At 42.7% G+C, this 22,470-nt stretch overlaps 1 protein-coding gene across 2 annotated transcripts; it reads right to left on the minus strand.

Annotated features, from left to right (window-relative positions):
* Positions 1-264: 264 nt before the first annotated feature.
* Positions 265-22,370, minus strand: LOC132781726 (DNA-binding protein RFX2-like). 2 transcript variants are annotated; one of them, XM_060786139.2, is made up of 18 exons: positions 22,222-22,370; positions 14,333-14,442; positions 14,150-14,218; positions 12,707-12,813; positions 12,423-12,540; positions 11,948-12,028; positions 11,661-11,851; positions 10,423-10,560; positions 9,879-9,958; positions 9,619-9,737; positions 7,308-7,414; positions 6,193-6,332; positions 5,076-5,173; positions 4,351-4,500; positions 3,452-3,669; positions 1,680-1,833; positions 1,096-1,138; positions 265-509 (listed from the first exon to the last, which is right to left on the minus strand). In XM_060786139.2, exons 2-18 carry the CDS (start codon positions 14,432-14,434, stop codon positions 448-450), a joined length of 1,977 nt encoding a protein of 658 aa, XP_060642122.2. In that variant the 5' UTR covers positions 14,435-14,442; positions 22,222-22,370; the 3' UTR covers positions 265-447. The 2 variants fall into 2 exon arrangements, with proteins under 2 accessions (XP_060642122.2, XP_067329152.1); XM_067473051.1 differs by lacking the exon at positions 22,222-22,370 and adding an exon at positions 21,492-21,814.
* Between the last annotated feature and the right edge of the window lie 100 nt (positions 22,371-22,470).

The raw sequence follows: 22,470 nt of genomic DNA on the forward strand, positions 1-22,470 counted from the left end.
AGCTATGCATAGTATGACAGAGGTGGGAGGGACCCCCAAAGGCCACCCAGTCCAGCCCCTTCCTTCCTTCTTTCCTTCCTTTCTGCCAGGCAGGAAGACACCATCCGATCCCTCTCGACAGAGCACCATAGATAATGATCATCACTTTGCAACAGCCCAAACCGAGATGCTCCTTTTACTGGAAAGAACAGGGAAGGCTGTGGATGATGGGAGCCAGAGTCCAACTGCAATCCAACCCCTTCCACAGAAAGAACAAGGATCCCATTGGGAAAGAAAGGCTGGTTTATTTGGCAAATCAAAAAATGCAGCGCTGCAATCAGATTGCAAAGGGATCCATTCGGGTCACAGTGTAGTCTCTGAACCTGATTTTGCACGGTCCCAAAAGGGTCCTGTGCATTGCAAAAGGTCCCGGCTTCCGTCCTGCAGAGTCCGGTTCTAGAGCGCTTGCTACAAGGAGAGTTCCGGGTCATCTTCATTGCGTTCCCGCTTCACGGGAGGCTCCAAGTCATCTATAGGGAAGGAGAGGGAGGTGGATAATAAGCCCCTTCCACCACATAGAATGAGCCCCTCCCCCTCACTTGCATTACCCCGCCCATGAGTGCATTCTCGGTCTCCAGCGGTGTTTTACAACCCCAAAGTAAATGATAATATTAAATATTATTATTATTAAATATACAAATATGCCCGAGTTTAACACAATCAACATATGTGATACAATAGAATAATTTTACTATTAAACATCATTAATAAAATAACACTAAATTGTACAATAAAGAAACCATTTATGAGACGATAGTAGTATTAACAATGATAAAATAATGTTAAATATATAATAAATCAAATAATATATAACAATATGTAATCTAAATTTATATAATCTAATGAATATAATACAGAATATAAAATATAAAATCTTAATAAAAATAATATATAATCTGATATAATATATATAATCTAATGATATATATATATAATTCAATAAATGATATAGATAAATGGATTGAAAAATGCAAGAATTATAAAACAATAGTATTAATTGCTATTCTTAAACAAATAGTACCAATAGATTAAATGAGAACAGAAGTGAGCCAATACCTTTCTCCAAGAGATGAGTAGACATGGAGGTGAGGTCGCCAACCTGGGAAGGACGTCAAAAGGAGATCAACAGGTCTCAGGAATACGCCCCTTTTAATGCAAATCCCTCTCTTCTCCCCTTCTTCTTATTCAATTGACATGCCCCCTTTTATGCAAATCCCCAATATCCTCTCCTCCTACCCCGACATTCCCTAGAGACACACCCCCTTTTATTCAAATCCCTCTATCTCCTCTCCTCCTATCCCCTGACACTTCTCAGGGACACACCCCCTTTTATGCAAATTCCTTTATCCCCTCTCCTATCCCCTGACAGTTCACAGGGGCATGCCCCTTTTTATTCAAATCCTTCTCTATTTCCTCCTATCCCATTCACCTTTTGATGGGTGCTTCTTAGGGACATGCCCCTTTTGATTCTAATGCCTCTCCATTCTCTCCTCCAATCCCCTGGCAGGTCTCAGGGACACGCCCCTTTTTATTCAAATTCTCCCATGGGATCACATGAGCTGGGAGTGTGATGCAGAATTCTATTTCTGAGTATCCAGATAGAGGGAATCCAGAGCGCCCCTGATTCCTTCCTGCCTCACCTCGGCCATGAGGGCAATGGGGGTCTCCCCGGCGGCACGGGCCACACAGTGCTCCACCAGGTAGAACATGTATTCGTCGTAAAGCAGGCGGATGAGGTGGAAGGAGCCGAAGCTGGCGGCGCTACGGAGGGTCAGGTCCCGGATCACCATGGAGCTGCCAGGAAGGAAGGAGAGAAAGAAGGTGGGAAAAGGAGCAGTGTACAGCTTTAAAACAACAACAACAAAACTTTATTTATATACCGCTCTATCTACCTAAGCGGACTCAGAGCGGTTTCCAAGTAACATCATCAATACATACAGAGTAAACAACATAAACATAAAATTAACAAAGCAATAAAAGCATAAAAAATCACCATAGCACATATATATTTAAAATAATCCTGCGTGTTCAAGGCAATTTAAAAAGCCGGGCCAAGGCTAGTGCCCGGGAAATTAGGTGCAATGCTATAGCAGGCAACAACAATAATAGGTAGAGTCTATGGCTGTTCATTTCCAAGGCCTAACAGGAGGAAGTGACCTGGATAAGTGGTAGCAAAAGATATGGCCATATTCAACAATAAAAGGGGCCGTGTCCCTGAGGAGATTCAGTGTTAATGTCATAAACTCTCACTCATGCCATCCAACTAAGTCCTCACATAGAGCACATGGCCTTTGGCCAAAAGGGAGGACAGGATACTGCAAAGACATATGAACCCGCCATAAAAGTCAATTGCCCCGGGGTGGGAGGAAGGGAGATCTGGTATGTGGGAAAGGCGCCAGGGCTTTTTGGAGTGATTAGAGCCTATATACATGAGCAGATTGGTGAAGTGCTTGCATTCCGAACAATAAAGATCCATGGTAACTTTCGCTGCTGTGTGTCTTGGCATATTTCTTTCCAGTGAAGTTTAACTCATAGCAACACAGTTGGAGCAAAGAACCTTCACACTTAACAAGGAGAAGGGGATAGGAGGAGAGAGGGATTTGAATAAAAAGGGGCGTGTCCCTGAAAAGTGTCAGGGGATAGGAGGAGAGGTAAACAGGGATTTGCATGGAAGGGAATAAGATGGGGATAGGAAGAGGGAGGGATTGGAATAAAAAGGGGCATGTCCCTGAGGAGTGTCAGGGGATAGGTGGAGAGAAGAGGGAAGGATTTAAATAAAAGGGGGCGTGTCCCTGAGGAGTGTCAGGGGATAGGTGGAGAGAAGAGGGAAGGATTTAAATAAAAGGGGGCGTGTCCCTGAGGAGTGTCAGGGGATAGGTGGAGAGAAGAGGGAAGGATTTAAATAAAAGGGGGCGTGTCCCTGAGGAGTGTCAGGGGATAGGAGGGAAGAGGGAGGGATCTGAATAAAAGGGGGCGTGTCCCCAAGGAGTGTCAGGGGAGAGAAGAGGTGTTGCCCTGTGATGCATGTTCTCCTGTCCTAAACTGAAAGCCTAACCCCACTGTTCATTCTTTTGGGCTCCTCTCAAATACACTTTTTCTACTCCTACCTCATCCAGGGTTTTACTTTTTTACCTTGTCCATGTGTCCCACCCATTGTGTTTGATTTTATATTTTGTTATTTTGCTTTGCTTACTCTATTTTGCTGTTGTATGTATTTTATTGTGATGTAATTTTTGTTGTTTTTTGTTGTTTGCATTTTGTATTTTATTTTGCTGTGTTGTATTTTTGGGCTTGGCCTTATGTTAGCCGCCCCAAGTCCCCCTCGGGGAGATAGTAGCAAGGTATAAATAAAGATTATTATTATTATTATTATTATTAAGAGGGAGGGATTGGCATAAAGGGGGCATGTCACCTGTAGAAGGACCACTGGAGCAGGAAGTGGCGTGCGGCGGTGGGGAGGTGGGGCCCACCTTGGTGGGGCCCGAGGGCCTGGTCAAGGGCTCTCTCCAGCCACTGGGCCCACTGCTCCAGGGAGCTTTGCTGCTGGAGGGCGCGCTTGAAGTCCCGTTCCAGGCGCTGCACCAGGCCCTCCTCCTCCTCGGGGCACTGGCAGACCCAGCCGGCTTGCTCCTGTTCAATGGGAGGAGAGAATGGAGAGGGATTTGAATAAATGTCCCTGAGAAGCCAGAGAGGCTAGAAAGGGATTAGAAGGGGAAGGGGCATGTCCCTTAGAAGCATCAGTCTAACAAGAAGGGGTAGAGTAGAGAGGGATTTGCATAAAAAGGGGCATGTCCCTGAGAAGCATCAAGAGATAGGAGAGAAGAGAGAAGGGATTTGCCTAAGAAGGGGTGTGTCCCTGAAAAGCTGGAGAGGCTAGAGAGGGATTAGAAGAAAAAGGGGAGGGTCCCTGAGAAGTGTCAGGTGAATATGAAGAAATATAGGAGAAAAGAGGGATTTGAATAAAAAAGGTTGTGTCCCTGAGAAGCGCAAGGGGATTGGGGGAGAAGATAGAGATATTTGAATAAAAGGAGGTGTGTCCCCCAAGAAACCAGAGAGGCTAGAGAGGAATTAGAATAGAAAGGAACATGTTCCTGAGAATTGTCAATCTAACAAGAAGGCGGGGCTAGGAGGAAATAGAGAGGGATTTGAATAGAAAAGGACATGTCCCTGAGAAGCCAAAGAGATTGGAGAGGGATTTGAATAAAAAGGGGCGTATCCCTGAGAGGCATCAGGTGATTGGGGGAGAGGTTAGAGAGGAATTTGCATTAAAAGGGGCGTGTCCCTCTCCCCCCAATTCATGTATTCCTTCACCTGTACATTGGCGAAGTCCACCCGGTTGAGGTCACTAAGCATCTGGCTGGTCTGGGAAGGGTTCTGTAGCACAGCCCGTGCCGCTTGCGCCAAGTGGTTGAGGGAGGTGTAGCGGCGCAGTGTCTGCGCAAAGGCACTCACCACCCCCAGCTGCAGAAGGAAAATAATAATTCAGTATTAACAATCATAATAGAATACTAGGGTTGGAAGGGGCTCCCAAAGACCACTCAACTCACCCACCCCCTCTTTCTGCCATTATGCAGGAAAATAATGATAATAATAAATAATAATAATAGATATTATAAGAATATATTGTGTTTAGATTGTATTATAATAATATAACGCAATAATAATAATAGAATCCTAGAGCTGGAAGGTGCTCCCAAATGCCACCCAGCCCACCCACCTCCTTCTTTTTGCCATTATGCAGAAAAACAACAACAATAATAGAAATAATAATATACACCCCCTTCTGCATAAAGGAAAGGCAAAATTAAAGCACACTCGACAGATGGCCATCAAGCCATAGACATTATATATATGCATGTGTGTGTTGGGGTATGTGATAGGTATATCATAGAATTCTAGGGTTGGAAGAGAACCTCCCAAGGCCATCCAGCCCAACCCAGTGATACAATCCAAACTCTCCCAGCAGGTGGCCATAAAGCCAAAGAAATGGGAAGACAGTATTTCTTAATTAGAAAATGCGCTTTTCCGTGCCTTACTTTCGTCTGGACAATTTGTTGCGGGAAGTCATTCATGGCATTGGCCAACAGGCCTTCCAGGCCCTTGGCGAAGTTGCGGATGGATTGCGTCAGTGTCCCTGCAAAAAAGGAAGGAAGGAAGGAAGGAAGGAAAGCAGGGAGGGAGGGAGGAAAAAATAGAAAGAGGGGAAGGAAGAAAAGGAAGGGAGGGAGGGAGGGAGGGAGGAAAGAAAGAAAGAAAGAAAGAAAGAAGGAAGGGATTTGGAAGGAATGAAGGAAAGGAAAGAAAGGAAAAGGGAGAGGGATGAAAGGAAGGAAGGAAAGAAAAGGGAAGATAAGAGAAGGAAGGGATGGAGGAAAGGATGGAAATAGGGGAAGGAAGAAAACAAGGAAAGGAGAAAGGAAAGATAGAAGGGAAGGAAGGGAGGAGGAAGGAAGAAAAGAAAGAACAGGAAGGAAGGGAAGGGAAAAGGAAAGGAAAATGAGAGGAGGAAAGGAGGAAGGAAAAAGAGATGAGAAGAAAAGAAAAGGATGAAGTAAAAGATGTAAATAGAGGAAGGTAGAGAAGAAGGAAGGAAGAGAGAAAGAGAGAGAGGAGAGGAAAGGAAAGGAAAAAGGAAAGGAAGGGAGGAGGAAAGGAAGGGAGGGGAAGAGAAAGGGAATGAAAGAAAGAAGGGAGAGGGAGATAGGAAAAAAAGGAGGGATGGAAGGAAGGAAGAAAAAGGAAAAAGAGAAGGGAAGGAAAGAAGAGAAAGATGGAGGGAAAGATGTAAACAGGGGAAGGGATGGAGGGAAGGAAGAAAGGAGGAGAGAAGGAAGTAAAGAAGAAGGGAAGGAAGAGGATAGGAAAGCCAGGAAAAAGGAGATGGAGGGAAGAATGAATGAAGGAAAAAGAAAAAAGAAGGGAAGGGAAGAAAAGAGAAGGAAGGGATGGAAGCAGAAGAGAGAGAGAGGAAGGAGGAGAAGGAAGAGAAAGAACAGGTTGAGAGTGATGAGCCAAGGCTATGAGCTCACAGGATCCCAGAGTTGGAAGGAATCCCAAAGGTTATCCAGCCGGATCCCCTTGTTTCTTCATCCCCTAATCCAGCCCTCTCTCCCCCCCCCCCCCCCACCGGCAGAGGGCCCTCCTCCTCCTCACCGGGGACGGGGCGCAGGACGTCGGGGACGAGAGTCTCCAAGAGAGTCTGGAACAGGAGGCGGTCACAGCTCCGCATCCAGGACGCAATGGGGCCCAAGCGGCACAAGGCGATCAGTCTGGACCGGGGGAAGAAGGGAAGGCTGGAAAGGAAGGAAGGGGCAATGGAAGCATTAAAAGGAGAGCTGCATATCAGAAATTCCATAACCTATTGGAAATAACTGCATCATAACCTTATTGAAAAGGTAAAAATGATGTCACATCTGTTTGGCAAATGTGAATCTCCATGAACATGTGGAGACCACCTTTTGAAAACCACTAGTCAAGAAAAGCATGACCTTGTTAGAAGTCAACTCTTTGAACAAGTGATATTCATTAGCATTCATGTAATGGCACACAGGTAACTCAGCTGTTAAACTGAGGAACCGTGTCTTTAAACTGCCAAGAATAAAGACATGCCATTACAAAGATATATTGGGTTAGCAGAGGATGGTTGTTTCTTTGAAGATGAAATTTGCAGTTGCCCAAAAGATAAGACACTCCTTTGAAACCTCTTAGTTAAAATATGCACCCAGAAATAAAAAAAACCCAAAGTCTTCTTTGAAAAATAATATATCTTGTTTACTCATAAACAATTTGTATTAATTCGCCATAAAGGCACATTTCTTGTTTGAAGTTCAGTTATATATAGGATATAGTTCTTCTCTGTGTTGAGTGCACAGGATATCATTCTTTATCAATAGTCCATACTCTTTAGGTATAGTTGTACTCATTGAAGTCCAAAACCATACTGTATCAATTGAATTCCAAACAGCAACGGCTTTCATTGAAGACCAAACACATACATGCATCCACCATTGAGGGCTGATGAAAATTCATCCACTTCCAATAAGCTAGTAAGCAGACACTGAATAGAATATAGAGTCCTGTGTCTGAACATGCTCAGTATAATCACATGTCTATAACCCCTCCCAGATCAAAGAGATACACCAAGCTGGCAAATCAACATACACATAGAAAACAAGTTAGCATTAACAAATACATAGTGAAAGGCTTGAGAGGTTGTTATTTCCAACTCTACAGACCCCCCTCCCCACTTATTCGTTTTATTTGTTTACCTGGTGGCATCATCGTCATCACTGGACAGGGCCTCTGAGTTCCAAAAGGACTGCCAGAGCTTCTCTACATAGGCGAACTGGAGGCTCTTGACTACGTCCACATTGGCCTGAGAGAGAGGCGGGCAGAATTCCCATTAGATAAAACCAGATAAACAAGAAACATTCCAACAGTCTTATGATTAGATATTTGTAGTAGTATTACATTTAATATTTTAGGATTATAAAATATCCCAATATACAATAGGAAAACAGTCTTATGAGTACATATTATTAGTAGTACATTTAATATATTAGTATTAGTATTTTTTATTGTATTAGTAGTAGCATTGTATTGTATTATTACAATATTATTATATTATACTATTAAACTACAATATATACAATACATTATTAGTATATTATAGCATTAGTATTATATATTGTATTATTAGACTACATTATGTTTATTTATTTATTTACAATATTTTTATCCTGCCTTTCTTTACCCCGAAGGGGACTCAAGGTGGCTTACAGATAGGCAATAATTCAATGACTTAACAACAATATACAATTAAATAAACATTTAAATTGAAATTAAAATCAAAATTAAATTACATTAAAACATTTTATACAATATATACAATATATTATTAGTATATTATAGTATTGGTACTATATATTGTATTGTATTATATTATTGTAGCATTATATATTATATTGAATTATATTTATTATACTACAATATATACATTATTATATATTTATTATAATATAGTGTTATATTATTATTACTATTATATCAATTTTATTTTATTATATTGACATTATTATTATTGAGACATCAAAAGCCATCCCTCCAATGACATTTCAGATTACAGCGAGCGACATCCCAGTGTTTCTGACTCTCTCCATTAATGTGGAATTTGCATGATCCCAGCCACTGCCTCTCCCATCACCCTTTCCTACTCTTTTCAACTCTGCACAACAAACAGAGAAGAACCAATCAGCAATTAAACATACTGGAAGAGTTTGGGGGATTGACTCCACATGATGGAAGTCAGAGCACTGTGACCCCCCCCCCCCCGACAATGGCCCTCAACCACATTTGGCACATAGAACTTCCATGATCAAAGCAAAATACTGGAGAAATTTGGGGGGGGATTGACCTTGATTTATAGCCATTGTAGGTACAGGGATTTATACTCCAACTGCAATCAAAGAGAACTCTGGACCCCACCAGCGATGGCCCCAGGCCCCACTTGGGACACAGAACCCCCATGACCAACAAAATATACAGGAGGGCTTTGGAGGAAGTTCACTTTGATTTAGGGGATCTCCACCAAATTTTGCATGCATACCCGATATGCTGGTGGGTTTGGGGGGCAATTGGCCCTGGCATGTTAGTTGTAGATTCTGGGATTTATAGTTCACCTGTAGTCAAAGAGCACTCCCAACCCTACGGATGATGGACCTGGGCCTAACTTGGCACACAGAACCCTCATGACCAACTGAACCTACTGGAGGGGTTTGAGAGGACTGATCCACCATCATGGGAGTTGTAATTCATCCTGCAGCCACAGAGCACACTGGACCCCACCCATGATGAATCTAAAGCAACATTTGTCAACCTGGGGGTTGGGACCCCTGGGGAGGTCGCAAGGGGGTTTCAGAGGGGTCGGCAAAGACCATCAGAAAACACATATTTCTGTTGGTCTTAGGAACCCCTTTGGCAGAGAAGGCTGAAGATCTCTCTGCCTGTCCTCTTCCTTTTTTGGAAACAGACGGCGAATCCTCCTACCAAAAGCCCTTCTCTGCTGTGATTGGCTGGCCTCTCAGCTGGCCTCCCAGCCAAGGGGAGGGCTGTTTCTGAGACTCCCAGCAACTCCAACTCCAAAATAACAAAATCAATCCACCCCACCCCACCGACCCCACCAGTATTCAAATTTGGGCATATAGAGTATTTGTGCCAAATTTTGTCCAATGAATGAAAATACATCCTACATATCCGATATTTACATTACGATTCATAACAGCAAAATTACAGTTGTGAAATAGTAACAAAAATAATTTTATGGTTGGGGGTCATCAAAACATGAGGTTTTAAGGTGTCACAGCATTAGGAAGGTTGGGAAACACTGACCTAGAGCAAATTTGCCCAACATGACAAACCTTTAAGTATTGATGGAGTTTTAGGGGGTGAACTTGGCATGATGTGAGTTGTTGTTCAGCCACAACCTTATGCATGTTGTAAAATAAAACAATGACTTCTTGTAATAAGTCGGGAAATGCCGGGGACCCAAGGTAGTAATAATAATAATAAGTGTCCACTGGCCTCGCAGTGCCGTCGGTAGAGGATCTCCAAGGCCTTGGCATCATTCGGCTGCACCACATCGCTCAGTCCAAGTGCTTCCAGGTCAAGGGTTGGGAATTCGGGAAGGACGCGGGTCACGTCTGCGTCAAGGAAGTGAGGATGCATTAACATGGTCAAGTCACAATGACAGAAACAAAAACAAATCAAAACAAAACATGGCCATCAAGTGAAGAAGGAAGGCCTTGACATAAGATGCCCCATAATATAATAAGGTCTCTTACCGATGAACTGCTGGTGATGCTGGCTCTGGGAAGCAACATCCTCCGTGTCACCGTCTGGCTTTTGGGAGACAGGCCTGCACCTACCATTCATATTATATTAATGATATGATAATGTAATACCATAATACCAATATAATATAACCAAATAATGATATAATAAGGATATATATACATATATATATATATGATACTAATATAATAATATATTGCAACTATTAATAAAATAATAACTAATAAAATTCTACTAATAATAAAACAAAATAATATAATCCTAATATAAAATAATAATTTAAAAATTAGTAATAATGGAATATAATAATTCTCAAAATACAAAACAATACTAATATTGGGTGCCAGGCCTGCACTTACCAGTAATACTATATCAATGATAAAATAAAATAATAGTATAATGAATTAAAATAACCCTAATAAAATCCTAATAATACAATATAATAATAATAATAATAATAATAATATAAAATAATACTAATAATGGAATATAATGATGCTCTATAATAACACAGTAAGATCATCCTAGTAATACTTTGGGTGCTGCTTCTGCTGTTGCTGCCGTAGGGCAGAGGGCTGGGGTTCCTCCGCTTCCTCTTCTTGTTGCAGGCGGTGGCTGAGCGGGGAGCCAGGCTTCAGGCGGATGCCATAATAGTGGTACTTGGAGTTGCCCCTGGGAGGAATGAGGGAAGAAGAAAGGGAAAGGGAGGGAGGAGAGCAGAGTGGTCACTTCTACCTCATTGAGGCCAGATTTGTGCATGAAGGAGGGAGGGAAGGAAAGAAGGGAGGAAGGGAGGAAGGAAGGAAGGAAGGAAGGAAAAGGAAAGGAAGAGCGAGGGAGGGAGGGAGGGAGGGAGGGAGGGAAGGAAGGAAGGAAGGGAAAAAGTCCCATCACTTCCGCCTCATTTAGGCCTGGTTTGTGCACCAAGGGGGGAAGGGAGGAAGTGAGGAAAGGAAGAAAGGAGGAAAGTAAAGAGGAGGAAGGGAATAATGGAGGAAGGAGAGGAGGGAGGGCGGGATTGAGAGGGGAAAAAAAGGAAAAGGAGGAAATGTTGGAAGAGAAAAAAGGGAGGGAGGGAGGGAGGAAAGAAAGAAAGGAGGGAAATTGGAAAGTGGGAAGATAGGGAGGGGAAGGAAAGGGTGAAGGGGAGAAGACCCATCATGTCTACCTCACTGAAGCTAGGTTTGTGCATCAAGGAAGGAAAGGCGGAAGGGAGGGAGGGGAAGGAAAGAGGAAGACAGAAGGGAGGGAAAAAAGGAAGGGAAGGAGGGAAAGAAGGAAATAAGGGGAAGAAGGAAGAAAGGAAAGAGAAGCAAAGGAAAGAGAAGGAAGGGAAGAGGGTGAGAAGAGGGAAAGGAAGGGATGGAGGAAAAGATGGAAATACGGGAAGTAAGATAAGGAAGGATGGAAAGAAGGAAGGGAAGAAGGAAGGAAGGATGAAAAAGAGGGAAGGAAGGAAGAGAAGGAGGAAGAGGGGAGGAGGAAAAAATGAAAGAAAAAAGGAAAGGGAAGGAAGGAAGGAAAGGAGAGAAGGAGGAAGAGAGGGAAGAGGAAAAATAATAGAAAAAAGGAAAGAAGGACAGGAGGGAAGGAAGGAAGAAAGATGGGAGGGAGGAAAATAGGAAGAAAGGGAAGAAGGAAAGAGAGAAAGAAAGAAGCAAGGAAGAAAGAAAGAAAGAAAGAAAGGGAGTGAGAGATGAAAAGGTAGAAATATTGGAAGGAAAAGAAGCAAGGGAGGGAAGAAAGAAGAAAGGAAGGCCCTTCTGCCCTACCGGGTGCCGAGCCTGCGTGTCCGGAGTCCCAGGAAGACAGAGCGGATGAGCTTCCCGAAGGAGGCAGCGTTGAGGGGCTCCATGCTGGGCATCCGCTGGTCCTGGCAGTGGCGCAAGTAGTGGCCGTAGAGGGCGCTGCGGGGCAGGCTGACCCCTTCGGCCGCCTCATAGTTGTCCAGCAGCCACTGCAGCTGCAAAAAGGCAGAGGAAGAGGAAAGGCACAGGGTCAGCATCATTGGGTAAAGGGCAAAACGGCATTGGAAACAATGGGAAGGCAAGGCACTCACGTGGCTGTTCAGAGCGCTGCTTTTGCGGGGCGGCAGTGCCAGGCCTGGGCTTTTCTGCAGGCTTTCCATGGCCGTTTCCAGCTGGGAAGGAGAAAAGCCCACCAAAGCTTGGCTTTAGGGTGATATGGTTCTATTATTATTATTATTAAGCAGAGGCAGGATAGCCATCTGTCAGGAGGAATCAAATGGTGCTTTTCCTGCTTGACTTGAATAGGGTTGGACTGGATGGCCCTATAATCTATCTATATATATCTCTCAACCCTATCTATTTATCTATCTCAATCCTATCATATATTTAGCTATCATATCTATCTCAATCCTATCCTATTTATGGAGATGGGCATCTGTTGGGAGGAACTGGACTGTTACTTCCTGCTTGGCATGAATAGGGTTGGTCTGGGTGGCCTTTGGGGGTCCCTTCCACCTCTAGGATTCTATAATACACCTGTCATGTATATATAAATCTGGGTCTCACCTGTGAAGAAGAAGAAGGAGAAGGAGAGGGGGAGGCCCCCCTGCGGCCCCCTTGTGGCTGGAAGAAGAAGGGGGAGGAGCCTGGAGGTGGCTGGGCAAAGGCGGGCCCCTCGGAGGCACTGTATGCAGGGAAGCAAGGGGAGATAGGTGAGGATCTCACATCCCTTCAGGTGTTTTGGACTCCAACTCTCACAATTTCTAACAGCCTTGTGGAAGCTGAATTCCAAAACACCTGGAGGGCCAAAGTTGGACCATTGCATGATATAGATTAGATAGAGGACTGACATTGTTCCATTGGGATAAAGGGCTGCCTCTCCTTCTTCAAGGAACTGGATCTGTGCTGGGAAGGGATGATGGTGGTGGTGGTGGTGGTGATGCAGCACCGCCTGGACCTGGAGATAAAGCAGATATTGGAATGCTAGGGATACTGGAAAGGGCATTTCAAAAGCCATCTAGACCAGCCCTCAAAGCAAGATGGATGGATAGATAGAAAATTAGATAGATAGATAGATAGATAGATAGATAGATAGATAGATAGATGACTAGATGGCTAGATAGTGACAGAGATGGAGAGACATAGAGACAGATAGGTAGAGAAGGATACAGATGGATAGATAAGCAGATATCGATAGAGACAGATATAGATAGATAGAAGGAGAGAGACAGAGATGGATAGAAAGTTAGATGGAGAAGGAGATAGATAGAGATGGATAGATAGATAAGGAGATATAGAAACAGAGAAGGATAGATATAGAGATGGACAGATATAGATAGATAGATAGATAGATAGATAGATAGATAGAGGAGAGAGATAGAGATAGAGAGGAGGGAGGAGGAGATAGATATAGATAGATAAGGAGAGAGAGATGGATAGAGGTGACAGACAGACAGACAGAGCTAGAGATTAATAGATAGGTAGAGAAGGGGATAGATAGATAATAGATACATCATGATGGAGAGATATAGAGATGGATGTATAGAGAAGGAGATAGATAATAGATAGTGATGGAGAGTGATAGAGATCGAGATGGATGGATAGAGAGAGATGGGTGGACAGATAGAGGAGGCAGACAGACAAGGAGAGAGAGAGAGAGAGAGGGAGATATAGATATAGAGAACACAGAGAGAGAGAAAGATAGAGAAGGAGATAGATAGATAGATAGATAGATAGATAGATAGATAGATAGATAGAGATAGATAAGATATAGATATAGACAGAATGAGAGAGACAGATGGTTAGATAGATAAGGATATAGATTGAGAGATAGATAGATAGAGAGAGAGAGAGAGAGATGGATGGATAAATAGAGGAGACAGACAGACAGATAGATAGTCCTAAAGATGGATAGATAGATAAGATACAGGGACAGGCAGATAGAAGGAGATAGAGAGAGATGGGTGGATGGATGGATGGATGGATAGGTAGATAGATAGATAGATAGATAGATAGATAGATAGATAGATAAGGAGAGATAGCGATATAGATAATGGAGATAGAGAAAGAGATAGAGATTGAGAAGGAGAGATCGATAGATGGATAGTTAAGGAGATAGAGATGGATAGGGAAAGATGGAGGAGACAGACAGGTGGATATAGAGAGAAAGAAACCTAGGGCTGGAAGGGCCCCCAAAAAGGGTCTCTTAGTCCACCCCCTTCTTTCTTGCTTTCTGCCAGAGGACACAATCCAATCCCTCCTGCCAGAGGGCCAAGCACCCCCAAAGGACTGACCTGCTGGAGGCGGGGAGCAGTCGGTGCCTGTATGGGAAGAAGGCCTTTGGGACCGACGGTCAAGGCTCTCTGCAAGAAGGAAGGAAGGAAGCAGGAAGGGAGGAGAAGGCCAAACGGCAACATTGTGGACAATCATGTGGAATCAACAAACAAATAAACAAATAAATAGAAACATGTACGGACCTGTTGGGAGGCGGGGACCGACTGGACCACCGGGGCCTGAACTGAGGATGATCGCAGGGAGACAATGGCCGATGGGCTGGAGAGACCTTCGGATGCCTGCATCCTCTCCTCTGTGGTTGATTGATTCATAGGAAGGCATTGATTAATAGGAAGGCATTGATGGTGATGATGATGATGATTATTACTATTGATTAATAGGGCATTGCTTAACGGCAGAGACTCATTCTATAACAGCAGGCACTACTTTCATTAGACATGGTCCAGGTACGACATCGGCTGGATTCAGTGCTCTCTGCACAAGGGTGAACTACACCTCCCAGATCCAAGGTCAATCACTCCCAAACCCCCACCTGTATGCATCATGGACCATGGTGGATCTGTGTGCCAAGTTTGGTCTAGATCCGATGTTGGCTGGGTTGAGTGCTCTCTGGATAAGGGTGAACTACAACTCCCACAATCAACATCAATTCTCACACACCCCAGCAGTATATTCAGTTGGTCATGGGGCTTCTCTGTGCCAAGTTTGGTCCTGGTCCATTGTTGGTGGGGGGTCACAGTTTCTTTGTATTCAGGCGAACTAGAACACCTGTAAATCAAGGTCAATGTCCCCAAAACTTCTCCAGTATGTTCTGTTGATCATGGGGAGTCTGTGTGCCAAGTTTCGTCCAGACCCATCAATTGTGGGGGTCTCAGTGGTCTGTTGAGGTTGCTGCTAAAACAGGTGAAGGTGCTGCAAATCACATCATACGTGCCCCAGCTTCCCCCAAACTGTACTAGGATGTAAAATGGGTCACAGGGTGTTTGTGTGCCAAGTGTGGCTCAGGTCCATCATTCATGAGGGTCTCAGTGGTCTATAGGAGACAAGTTGGGTTAAGGTACTGCAAATCCCATCATCCATGGTCCAAACTCCCCCAACTCGCACCAGGATGTAAAGTAGGTCATGGGGGGGGGGGGGTCTGTGTGCCAAGTTTGGTCCAGGTCTGTCATTTGTGGGGGTAGCAGTGGTCCCTGAAAGTGAGTGAAGGTACTGAAAATACCATCATCTGTAGTTCATTTGCCCCCAAACCGCACCAGGATGAAAAGTGGGTCATGGGGTCTGTATGCCAAATTGGTCCGGACCCATTGTCGGCTCGGTTTAGTGCTCTCTGTATAAGGGTGAACTACAACTCCCAGATTTCCAGGTCAATCACCCCCATATCCCTGACAGCATTCACAGCTGGCCATGTTGGATCTGTGTGCCAAGTCCAGGTCGGTCATTGGCTGGGTGCAATTCCTCTGTTTGCTATGTGCCATAGAAAAGAGTAGGGATGGGTTAAGTGAGAGGTAGTGGGCGGAGTCATGCAAATTCCACACCAGTGGCGAGAGAAAGGAATACTGGGATGTGGTGCTCACTATAACCTGCAATGTCATTGGAGGGAGGGCCTTTGGTGTTTTCTGCATGGTGGGAGCTATAGATATAAGTGGGAGCCTCTCTGTGTAAGTGGACACCCCAGCCACATACACACGTACAGATTTACACAAATACAGATTTTCACTTTTATTATGTGTATAGTTTATTATTATTATTTTTTAGAAGCAGGGAATAATAATGACGATGACGACGATAATAATAATGATTATTATTATTGGTTAGGTTCCTGCAAAGGGCCTGTGATCACCTCCTATCTGCCAAAGCCACTCATTGCATTATGTAACCAACTTTGAACAGTGTTCTGTTCCTGGATTGAAAGTGTTATTTGCTGTTTAATTGTGCAGTCCTTACTTGGAAAGCAGTTGTCATACTCCAGATATGTTCTTTTTTGTGCCACAAACTATGTCAAATTTAAAAACTAGAGAAAGATGTGCAATAGGACGACGTCCCTCTTGCAGAAACAAAGTTAGGGCAGTTTAATCAACTTTTCCCATGTTTTTATGATAGAACCAATTAGGAAATGGCATTGATAACCCAGGAACATAGTGGGAATATTTCCCAGTTGGAAACCGCTGTCCTGGAGAGTAATTAAGGAGGCATGCCTTTTTTAAAAAAAGCTGCAAATATACAGATTTTCCTTTGAAACCACCTTTGTTTCCCTCCGTCTGTCTCCAAGCAGAAAGCATGTGATGCAAAGAAGGAATGAAGGAGCAAAAGGAGGAAGGCCTCCCTCTGATTGGGAAGTCATACATATAATAATAATAATAATAATAATAATAAGAAGAAGAAGAAGAAGAAGAAGAAGAAGAAGAAGAAGAAGAAAAAGACAAAGCCTCCAATTAATAATATGTTCATAGGCATGTTCCATCTGAGTTATATGGACTCTCCTATATTATTATGATGACATGATGCAGCTGGTCCCTGCCCTTTTCCTATTATTATTATTATGTTCCTAGGCCTCTTCCACACAGCTGAATAAAATCCCACATTATCTGCTTTGAACTGGGTTATATGGCAGTGTGGACTCAGATAACCCAGTTTAAAGCAGATATTCTGGTTTATATGGCTGTGTGGAAGAGCCCTGAGTTGCCTATATGGAGTTGCCTATATTATTATTATTGTCATCCAAGGCATGTTCCATCTGAGTTGTATGGACTCTCCTATATTATAGTAGTTGTTGTTATTATTAGTTTCCTAGGCATGTTCCAAGTTGCATGGATTCTCCTAAATTATTATTACTATTATTATTATGACATGATGTCACTGCCCTTTCCCTTTGCATGAGCAAAGTCACTTCCTTGATCACTTTCTCTGCATTTATTAAAGAGAAGGAACTAATGCGGTCTAGCTGGCATCTGGAGCCTCTTTCCAAGGCCGTAATGAGCCCTGCCACTGTTTGCTTTGGGAAGCATCCGCCCTGTTGCCCGGCAACTGGGAAGCATCCGCCCCATTGCCCGGCAACCGGGAAGCATCTGCCCTGTTGCCCAGCAACCGCCCCCCTGGTAACGGCAGGGGAGCGCAGTAGCTCGGAGCAACCCTTGTTGCCGGGTAAACAATGCAGTCCAGCGCTCATCTCCATCTGCCAGGAGATCAACAACAGGGAAGAAACAAACGTTTCCTTTATTTCTGCCGCTCATCACGCATCTTCCAAGAGAGGAAATAAAGGACCTGGGTGCTGTTTTACTTTATTATTAATATTATTACTATTTTTATTATTATTTTAATTGAAGCTCTGTGTGTGCAGCACTCGAATCCTTACCCAAATTTGAATCCTTACCCAAGCCATTACTATATTACTAATATTATTGTTGTTATCATCATCATCATCATCATCATCCTGTATGTAATGCTATAATAATAAACATAATAATAATATTATAATAAACTGTATCATCATCATAATGTTCTGCATTTAATTCTATAATAATAATAAACATAATAATGGTAGATTCTATCATCGTACTCAGCATTTAATTCAATCATCATCACACTCTGCATTCAATTCAAAAATAATAATGATAATTCATTCTACAATAATCATCATACTCAGTGTTTAATTCAGTAATAATAATCTTTGCATTTAATTCAATACTAATAACAATAAACATAACATCAGTTATAATAATAATAATAACAATCATCATACTCGGCATTTAATTCTATAAAAATGAAGATAATAAAGATGATAATAATAATTAAGATAATAGTAAATAATAATGAAGGTAATAATAATTTCAATGATATCATCATTCTCTGCATTTAATTCTATAAGAATAATAATGAAAAGAAAATAATGAAGATAATATCATAATTTCAATGATCATCATGATACTCTGCATTTAATTCTATCATAATAAAGATAATACAGATAATAGTAATAATAATTTTGATGATCATCATCGTAATCTGCATTTAATTCTATAATAATAATAATAATAACAACAACAACAATTATTATTATTGGGACACTTGGAAAGCCAGCAAAGTGATCTTGTTTGCTGTGTACTAATCTTGTTGTGTATGAAATAATAACAATAATAAAGCTTATTGATTATTTGACAACAAAATAATAAAGATAATAATTGTTATAATTATTACTTTTTATTTCTTGGCCTCATGGCTAAAAGGAGATGGAAAGGGCCGTAACCCGACCCTCTGGCGCCTGGAAAGTGGGTTTGTCTCTGTTTACAGTCCTGTTGCCTTGGCGACAGCAGGGACAACATTCAACCCCCTGTTTCCCTATCTCTCCTTTTCTGCAAAGCACTTAGGATCAAGTTGATCTCTAAGCTTTGATTGTAAGGAGAAAAGGCCCTAAATAAGACCTTTGACCTCGGAAGTCCAGTGGGGTCAAGCTGGGTCACAAAGGGAGGGACCGGACCTGAATATATTACCATAATTACCTGGTAAAATATTCCCTGAATATATTACCATAATTATCTGGTAAAATATTCCTGAATATATTACCATAAATACCTAGTTCAATATTCCCTGAATATATTACCATAATTATCTGGTTAAATATTCTTACATATATTACCATAAATACATGGTTAAATGAGAAACACGTTTTAATTTGTATGCATTTTCACATAATGTTTTATAACTCTGTGGACCTTGAGGACAGGCAGGTAAGAAATAAAATCATTATTATTTTATAATTATTATTTTGTATTCTTATTATTATAACCATGATTATTGTAATTATTTATCAACTCTTTCAGCTTACAGGTTTTCTCATAGATCATGATATATATGTATATAAATCACATAATTAGTACATCATTATTACTATTACTATAACATTATTATTATTTATTTTCCAATTTATCTTTGTGGGATTAAGATAATTCAAAAACCACTGGACGAATTGACACCAAATTTGGACACAATACACGTATCAGGCCAACGAGTGACCATCACTCATAAAAACACAGCGGAAGAGACTTAAAAAGCCAAAAAAAACCCCAAGCATTACAACACATGTGTAAAACCACATATATAAATGCAAACATGCATATATACACATATACACAAACATATACACACACAAAACCATATACACAGACTGGACCACAGCAATGCGTGGCAGGGGACAGCTAGTGTGTATATGTATATATGTGTGTGTGTGTGTGTGTGTGTATATATATATATAAAGGTAAAGGTAGTCCCCTGACATTAAGCCCAGTCATGTCTGACTCTGGGGTGTGGTGCTCATCTCCATTTCTAAGCCAAAGAGCCAGCGTTGTCCGTAGACACCTCCAAGGTCATGTGGCCAGCATGACTGCATGGAGCGCCGTTACCTTCCCGCCGGAGCAGTACCTATTGATCTACTCACATTTGCATGTTTTCGAACTGCTAGGTTGGCAGAAGCTAGGGCTGACAGCGGAAGCTCACGCCGCTCCCCGGAATCAAACCTGCGACCTTTCGATCAACAAGCTCAGCAGCTCAGCGCTTTAACCCACTGCGCCACCGGGGGCTCCCTATATATATATATATATATATATATATAAAATGCTCTGTTAGTTTTGAGTGCCATCATAACTCAAAATCCGCTGGACTAATAGCCGCCAAATTTGGCCACAAAACACCCACTAACCCAAGGAGTGAACATCACTCAAAAAATTGATTTTGTCATTTGGGAGTTGTAGTTGCTGGGATTTATAGTTAACCTACAATCAAAGAGCATTTGTAACTCCACCAACGATGGAATTGTACAAAACTTGGCACACAGGACTCCCATGACCAACAGAAAATACTGGAAGGGGTTGGTGGGCATTGACTTTGAGTTTTGGAGTTGTAGTTCACCTACATCCAGAGAGCACTGTGCACTTGTTTAATGAAGGATCTAGACCAAACTTGGCACGAATACTCCATATGCCCAAATATTAACACTGGATTTCCCGGTGGCGCACCGACAGGTCACAGGTTCAAATCCAGGGAGAGCGCGGATAAGCTCCCTCTGTCAGCTCCAGCTCCTCATGGGGGGACATGAGAGAAGCCTCCCACAAGGATGGTAAAACATCAAAACATCTGAGCATCCCCTGGGCAATGTCCTTGCAGACGGCCAATTCTCTCACATCAGAAACCACTTGCAGTTTCTCAAGTTGCTCCTGACACGACCAAATATTAACACTGGTGGAGTTTGTGGAAAATAGACTTAGACATGTAGTTGCTGGCATTTATATGTCACCTACAATCAAAGAGCATTCTGAACCTCACCAACGATAGAATTGGGCCAAACTTCCCACACAGAACCACCATGACCAACAGAAAATATTGTGTTTTCTAGTGGTCTTTGGCGACCTCCTCGAGACCCCCCGAGGGGTCCCGACCCCTAGGTTGAGAAATGCTGCCTTAAGGCCACCCAGGCCAACTCCCTTCACCAGGGCAAGAAAACATAGTCAAAGCCCTCCTGACAAAGAGCCATCCAGCCACAGATATAGATAGATATATATGATTCACATACACACATATACATGTATATGACAGATATGGTATCATACATTTGATAGGGATTCCTAAAAATGGTCAATTTTACGTTGCATGTTCCAGAGTAAGCAAACCAGACAATCTCCACGTCAACACTGACAAAGAAACAACAAGAAATACTGTTTACCCACAAGCATAAAGAAATTACATTTATTAGAAACCGAAACTTTCTAATTACTTTATTTCCCAGATCACCAGACTGCGCCACAGCAACAAGTGGCAGGGGACGGCTAGTCCACAATTAGAAGTACATCATCATCATTATAACTACTATTACTATTATTACAATGATGATGATTTGTTTTATTTCCAACTCTTAAAGTTATATTATAGATATTTAGAAGAACACCATTATTATTTGATACACAACAAGATTAGTACACAGCAAACATGATCACTATGCTGGCTGTTTTACACCATTATTATTATTATTATTATTATTATTATTATTATTATTATTATTATTACCATACAGATCCACCCACTTCCTCTTTTTTTCTATTTCCAAAGAGGGACTGAATCACGCTGGAAACTCACTTCGTTTCTTTTAAATCTGGAGTGACTCCGGTTTAGAAACAGATTAGTACAACCCCCCCCCCCTTTCCAAATTAGTTTTAGTCGAGTTTTCCTCTAACTTTGGTCTCCTTATGTACATACAGCACCCCTTCCCTTTTTAATCCAGAGTGACTCCGCTTTTCTTATTTACATAGATAACCCCTCACACTTTCTAATCCCTTTGTTTACATAAAAAAACCCCACCTTTTTTAATCCGGTGTGACTCCGCTTTCCTTTCTTACATAGAGAACTCCCCTTCCTTTTAATCCGGAGTAAATCTGCTTTCCTTATTTGCACAGGGAACCCACCTCCTCTTAATCCGGAATGACTCCGCTTCCCTTCTTTACATAGGGAATCCCTCCCCTTTTAATTCCGAGTGACTCCGCTTTCCTTATTTACATAGATGACTCCCCCCACACTTTTTAATCCCCTTATTTACATAAAGAACCCCGCCTTTTTTCCAATTCGGAGTGACTCCGCTTTCCTTGTTTACACAGGGAACCCAACTCATCTTATTCCGGGGTGACTCCGGGATGCCCCCCCCCCCCACACACACACACACCTTCAATCTGTTGTGACTCCGCTTTCGAAACCTGGAGTGATTCTCACTTATTTCCAAACTCAACTGGGTTTCTTTTGGCTCACTGAAGTAAGTACCACTCCCCACCTCACATACCCATGTAGACAGAACCCCCCCCCCTTAATCCGGAGTGACTCCACTTTCCTTATTTACATGAAGATCTCGCCCGGTTATTTACATTGACTCCGCTTTCCTTGTAGACATAGAGACCCCCCCCCCCCACACACACACACACACACACTCTCTCTCACACACACACACTTTTTCAATCCGGAGTGACTCCGCTTTCGAAACCGGGTTCCTTTCTCTCAGCCATCCTTCCCCACACGGAGCGTCAACGCGGCGTGGCTTTACCTCCGTGGCCTCTCTCTCCTTCTCTTCTTTCCTTCCTTCCTTCCTTCCTCCAAACGGGGGCTTCCCGTTGGCAAGGAGAGCCGTCTCCAGGACGACCGTCACTATGGCGCCCGCCCTTCCCGCCAACTGTTGCTAACAAGCCTCGCCTCCTTCCCTCCCACTGACGTCATGGACTGCGCCACGCCCCCTCCCTCCCCTCTGATTGGCCCGCCGGGAAAGTAGCGAAGCTGAAGGGGGGAAAAGAACCCC

Source organism: Anolis sagrei, chromosome X (genome assembly GCF_037176765.1).
Source record: "Anolis sagrei isolate rAnoSag1 chromosome X, rAnoSag1.mat, whole genome shotgun sequence".
Taxonomy (NCBI): domain Eukaryota; kingdom Metazoa; phylum Chordata; class Lepidosauria; order Squamata; family Dactyloidae; genus Anolis; species Anolis sagrei.

Excerpts from the sequence above, each read along its gene's own strand:
- LOC132781726 (XM_060786139.2), bottom strand. The coding sequence starts at position 14,434 with ATGCAGGCATCCGAAGGTCTCTCCAGCCCATCGGCCATTGTCTCCCTG. Across the intron at positions 9,959-10,422 it reads CAGCAGAAGCAGCACCCAAA|GTGCAGGCCTGTCTCCCAAA; the intron begins GTATTACTAGGA and ends TATGAATGGTAG. Across the intron at positions 6,333-7,307 it reads GATGACGATGATGCCACCAG|CCTTCCCTTCTTCCCCCGGT; the intron begins GTAAACAAATAA and ends CTTCCTTTCCAG.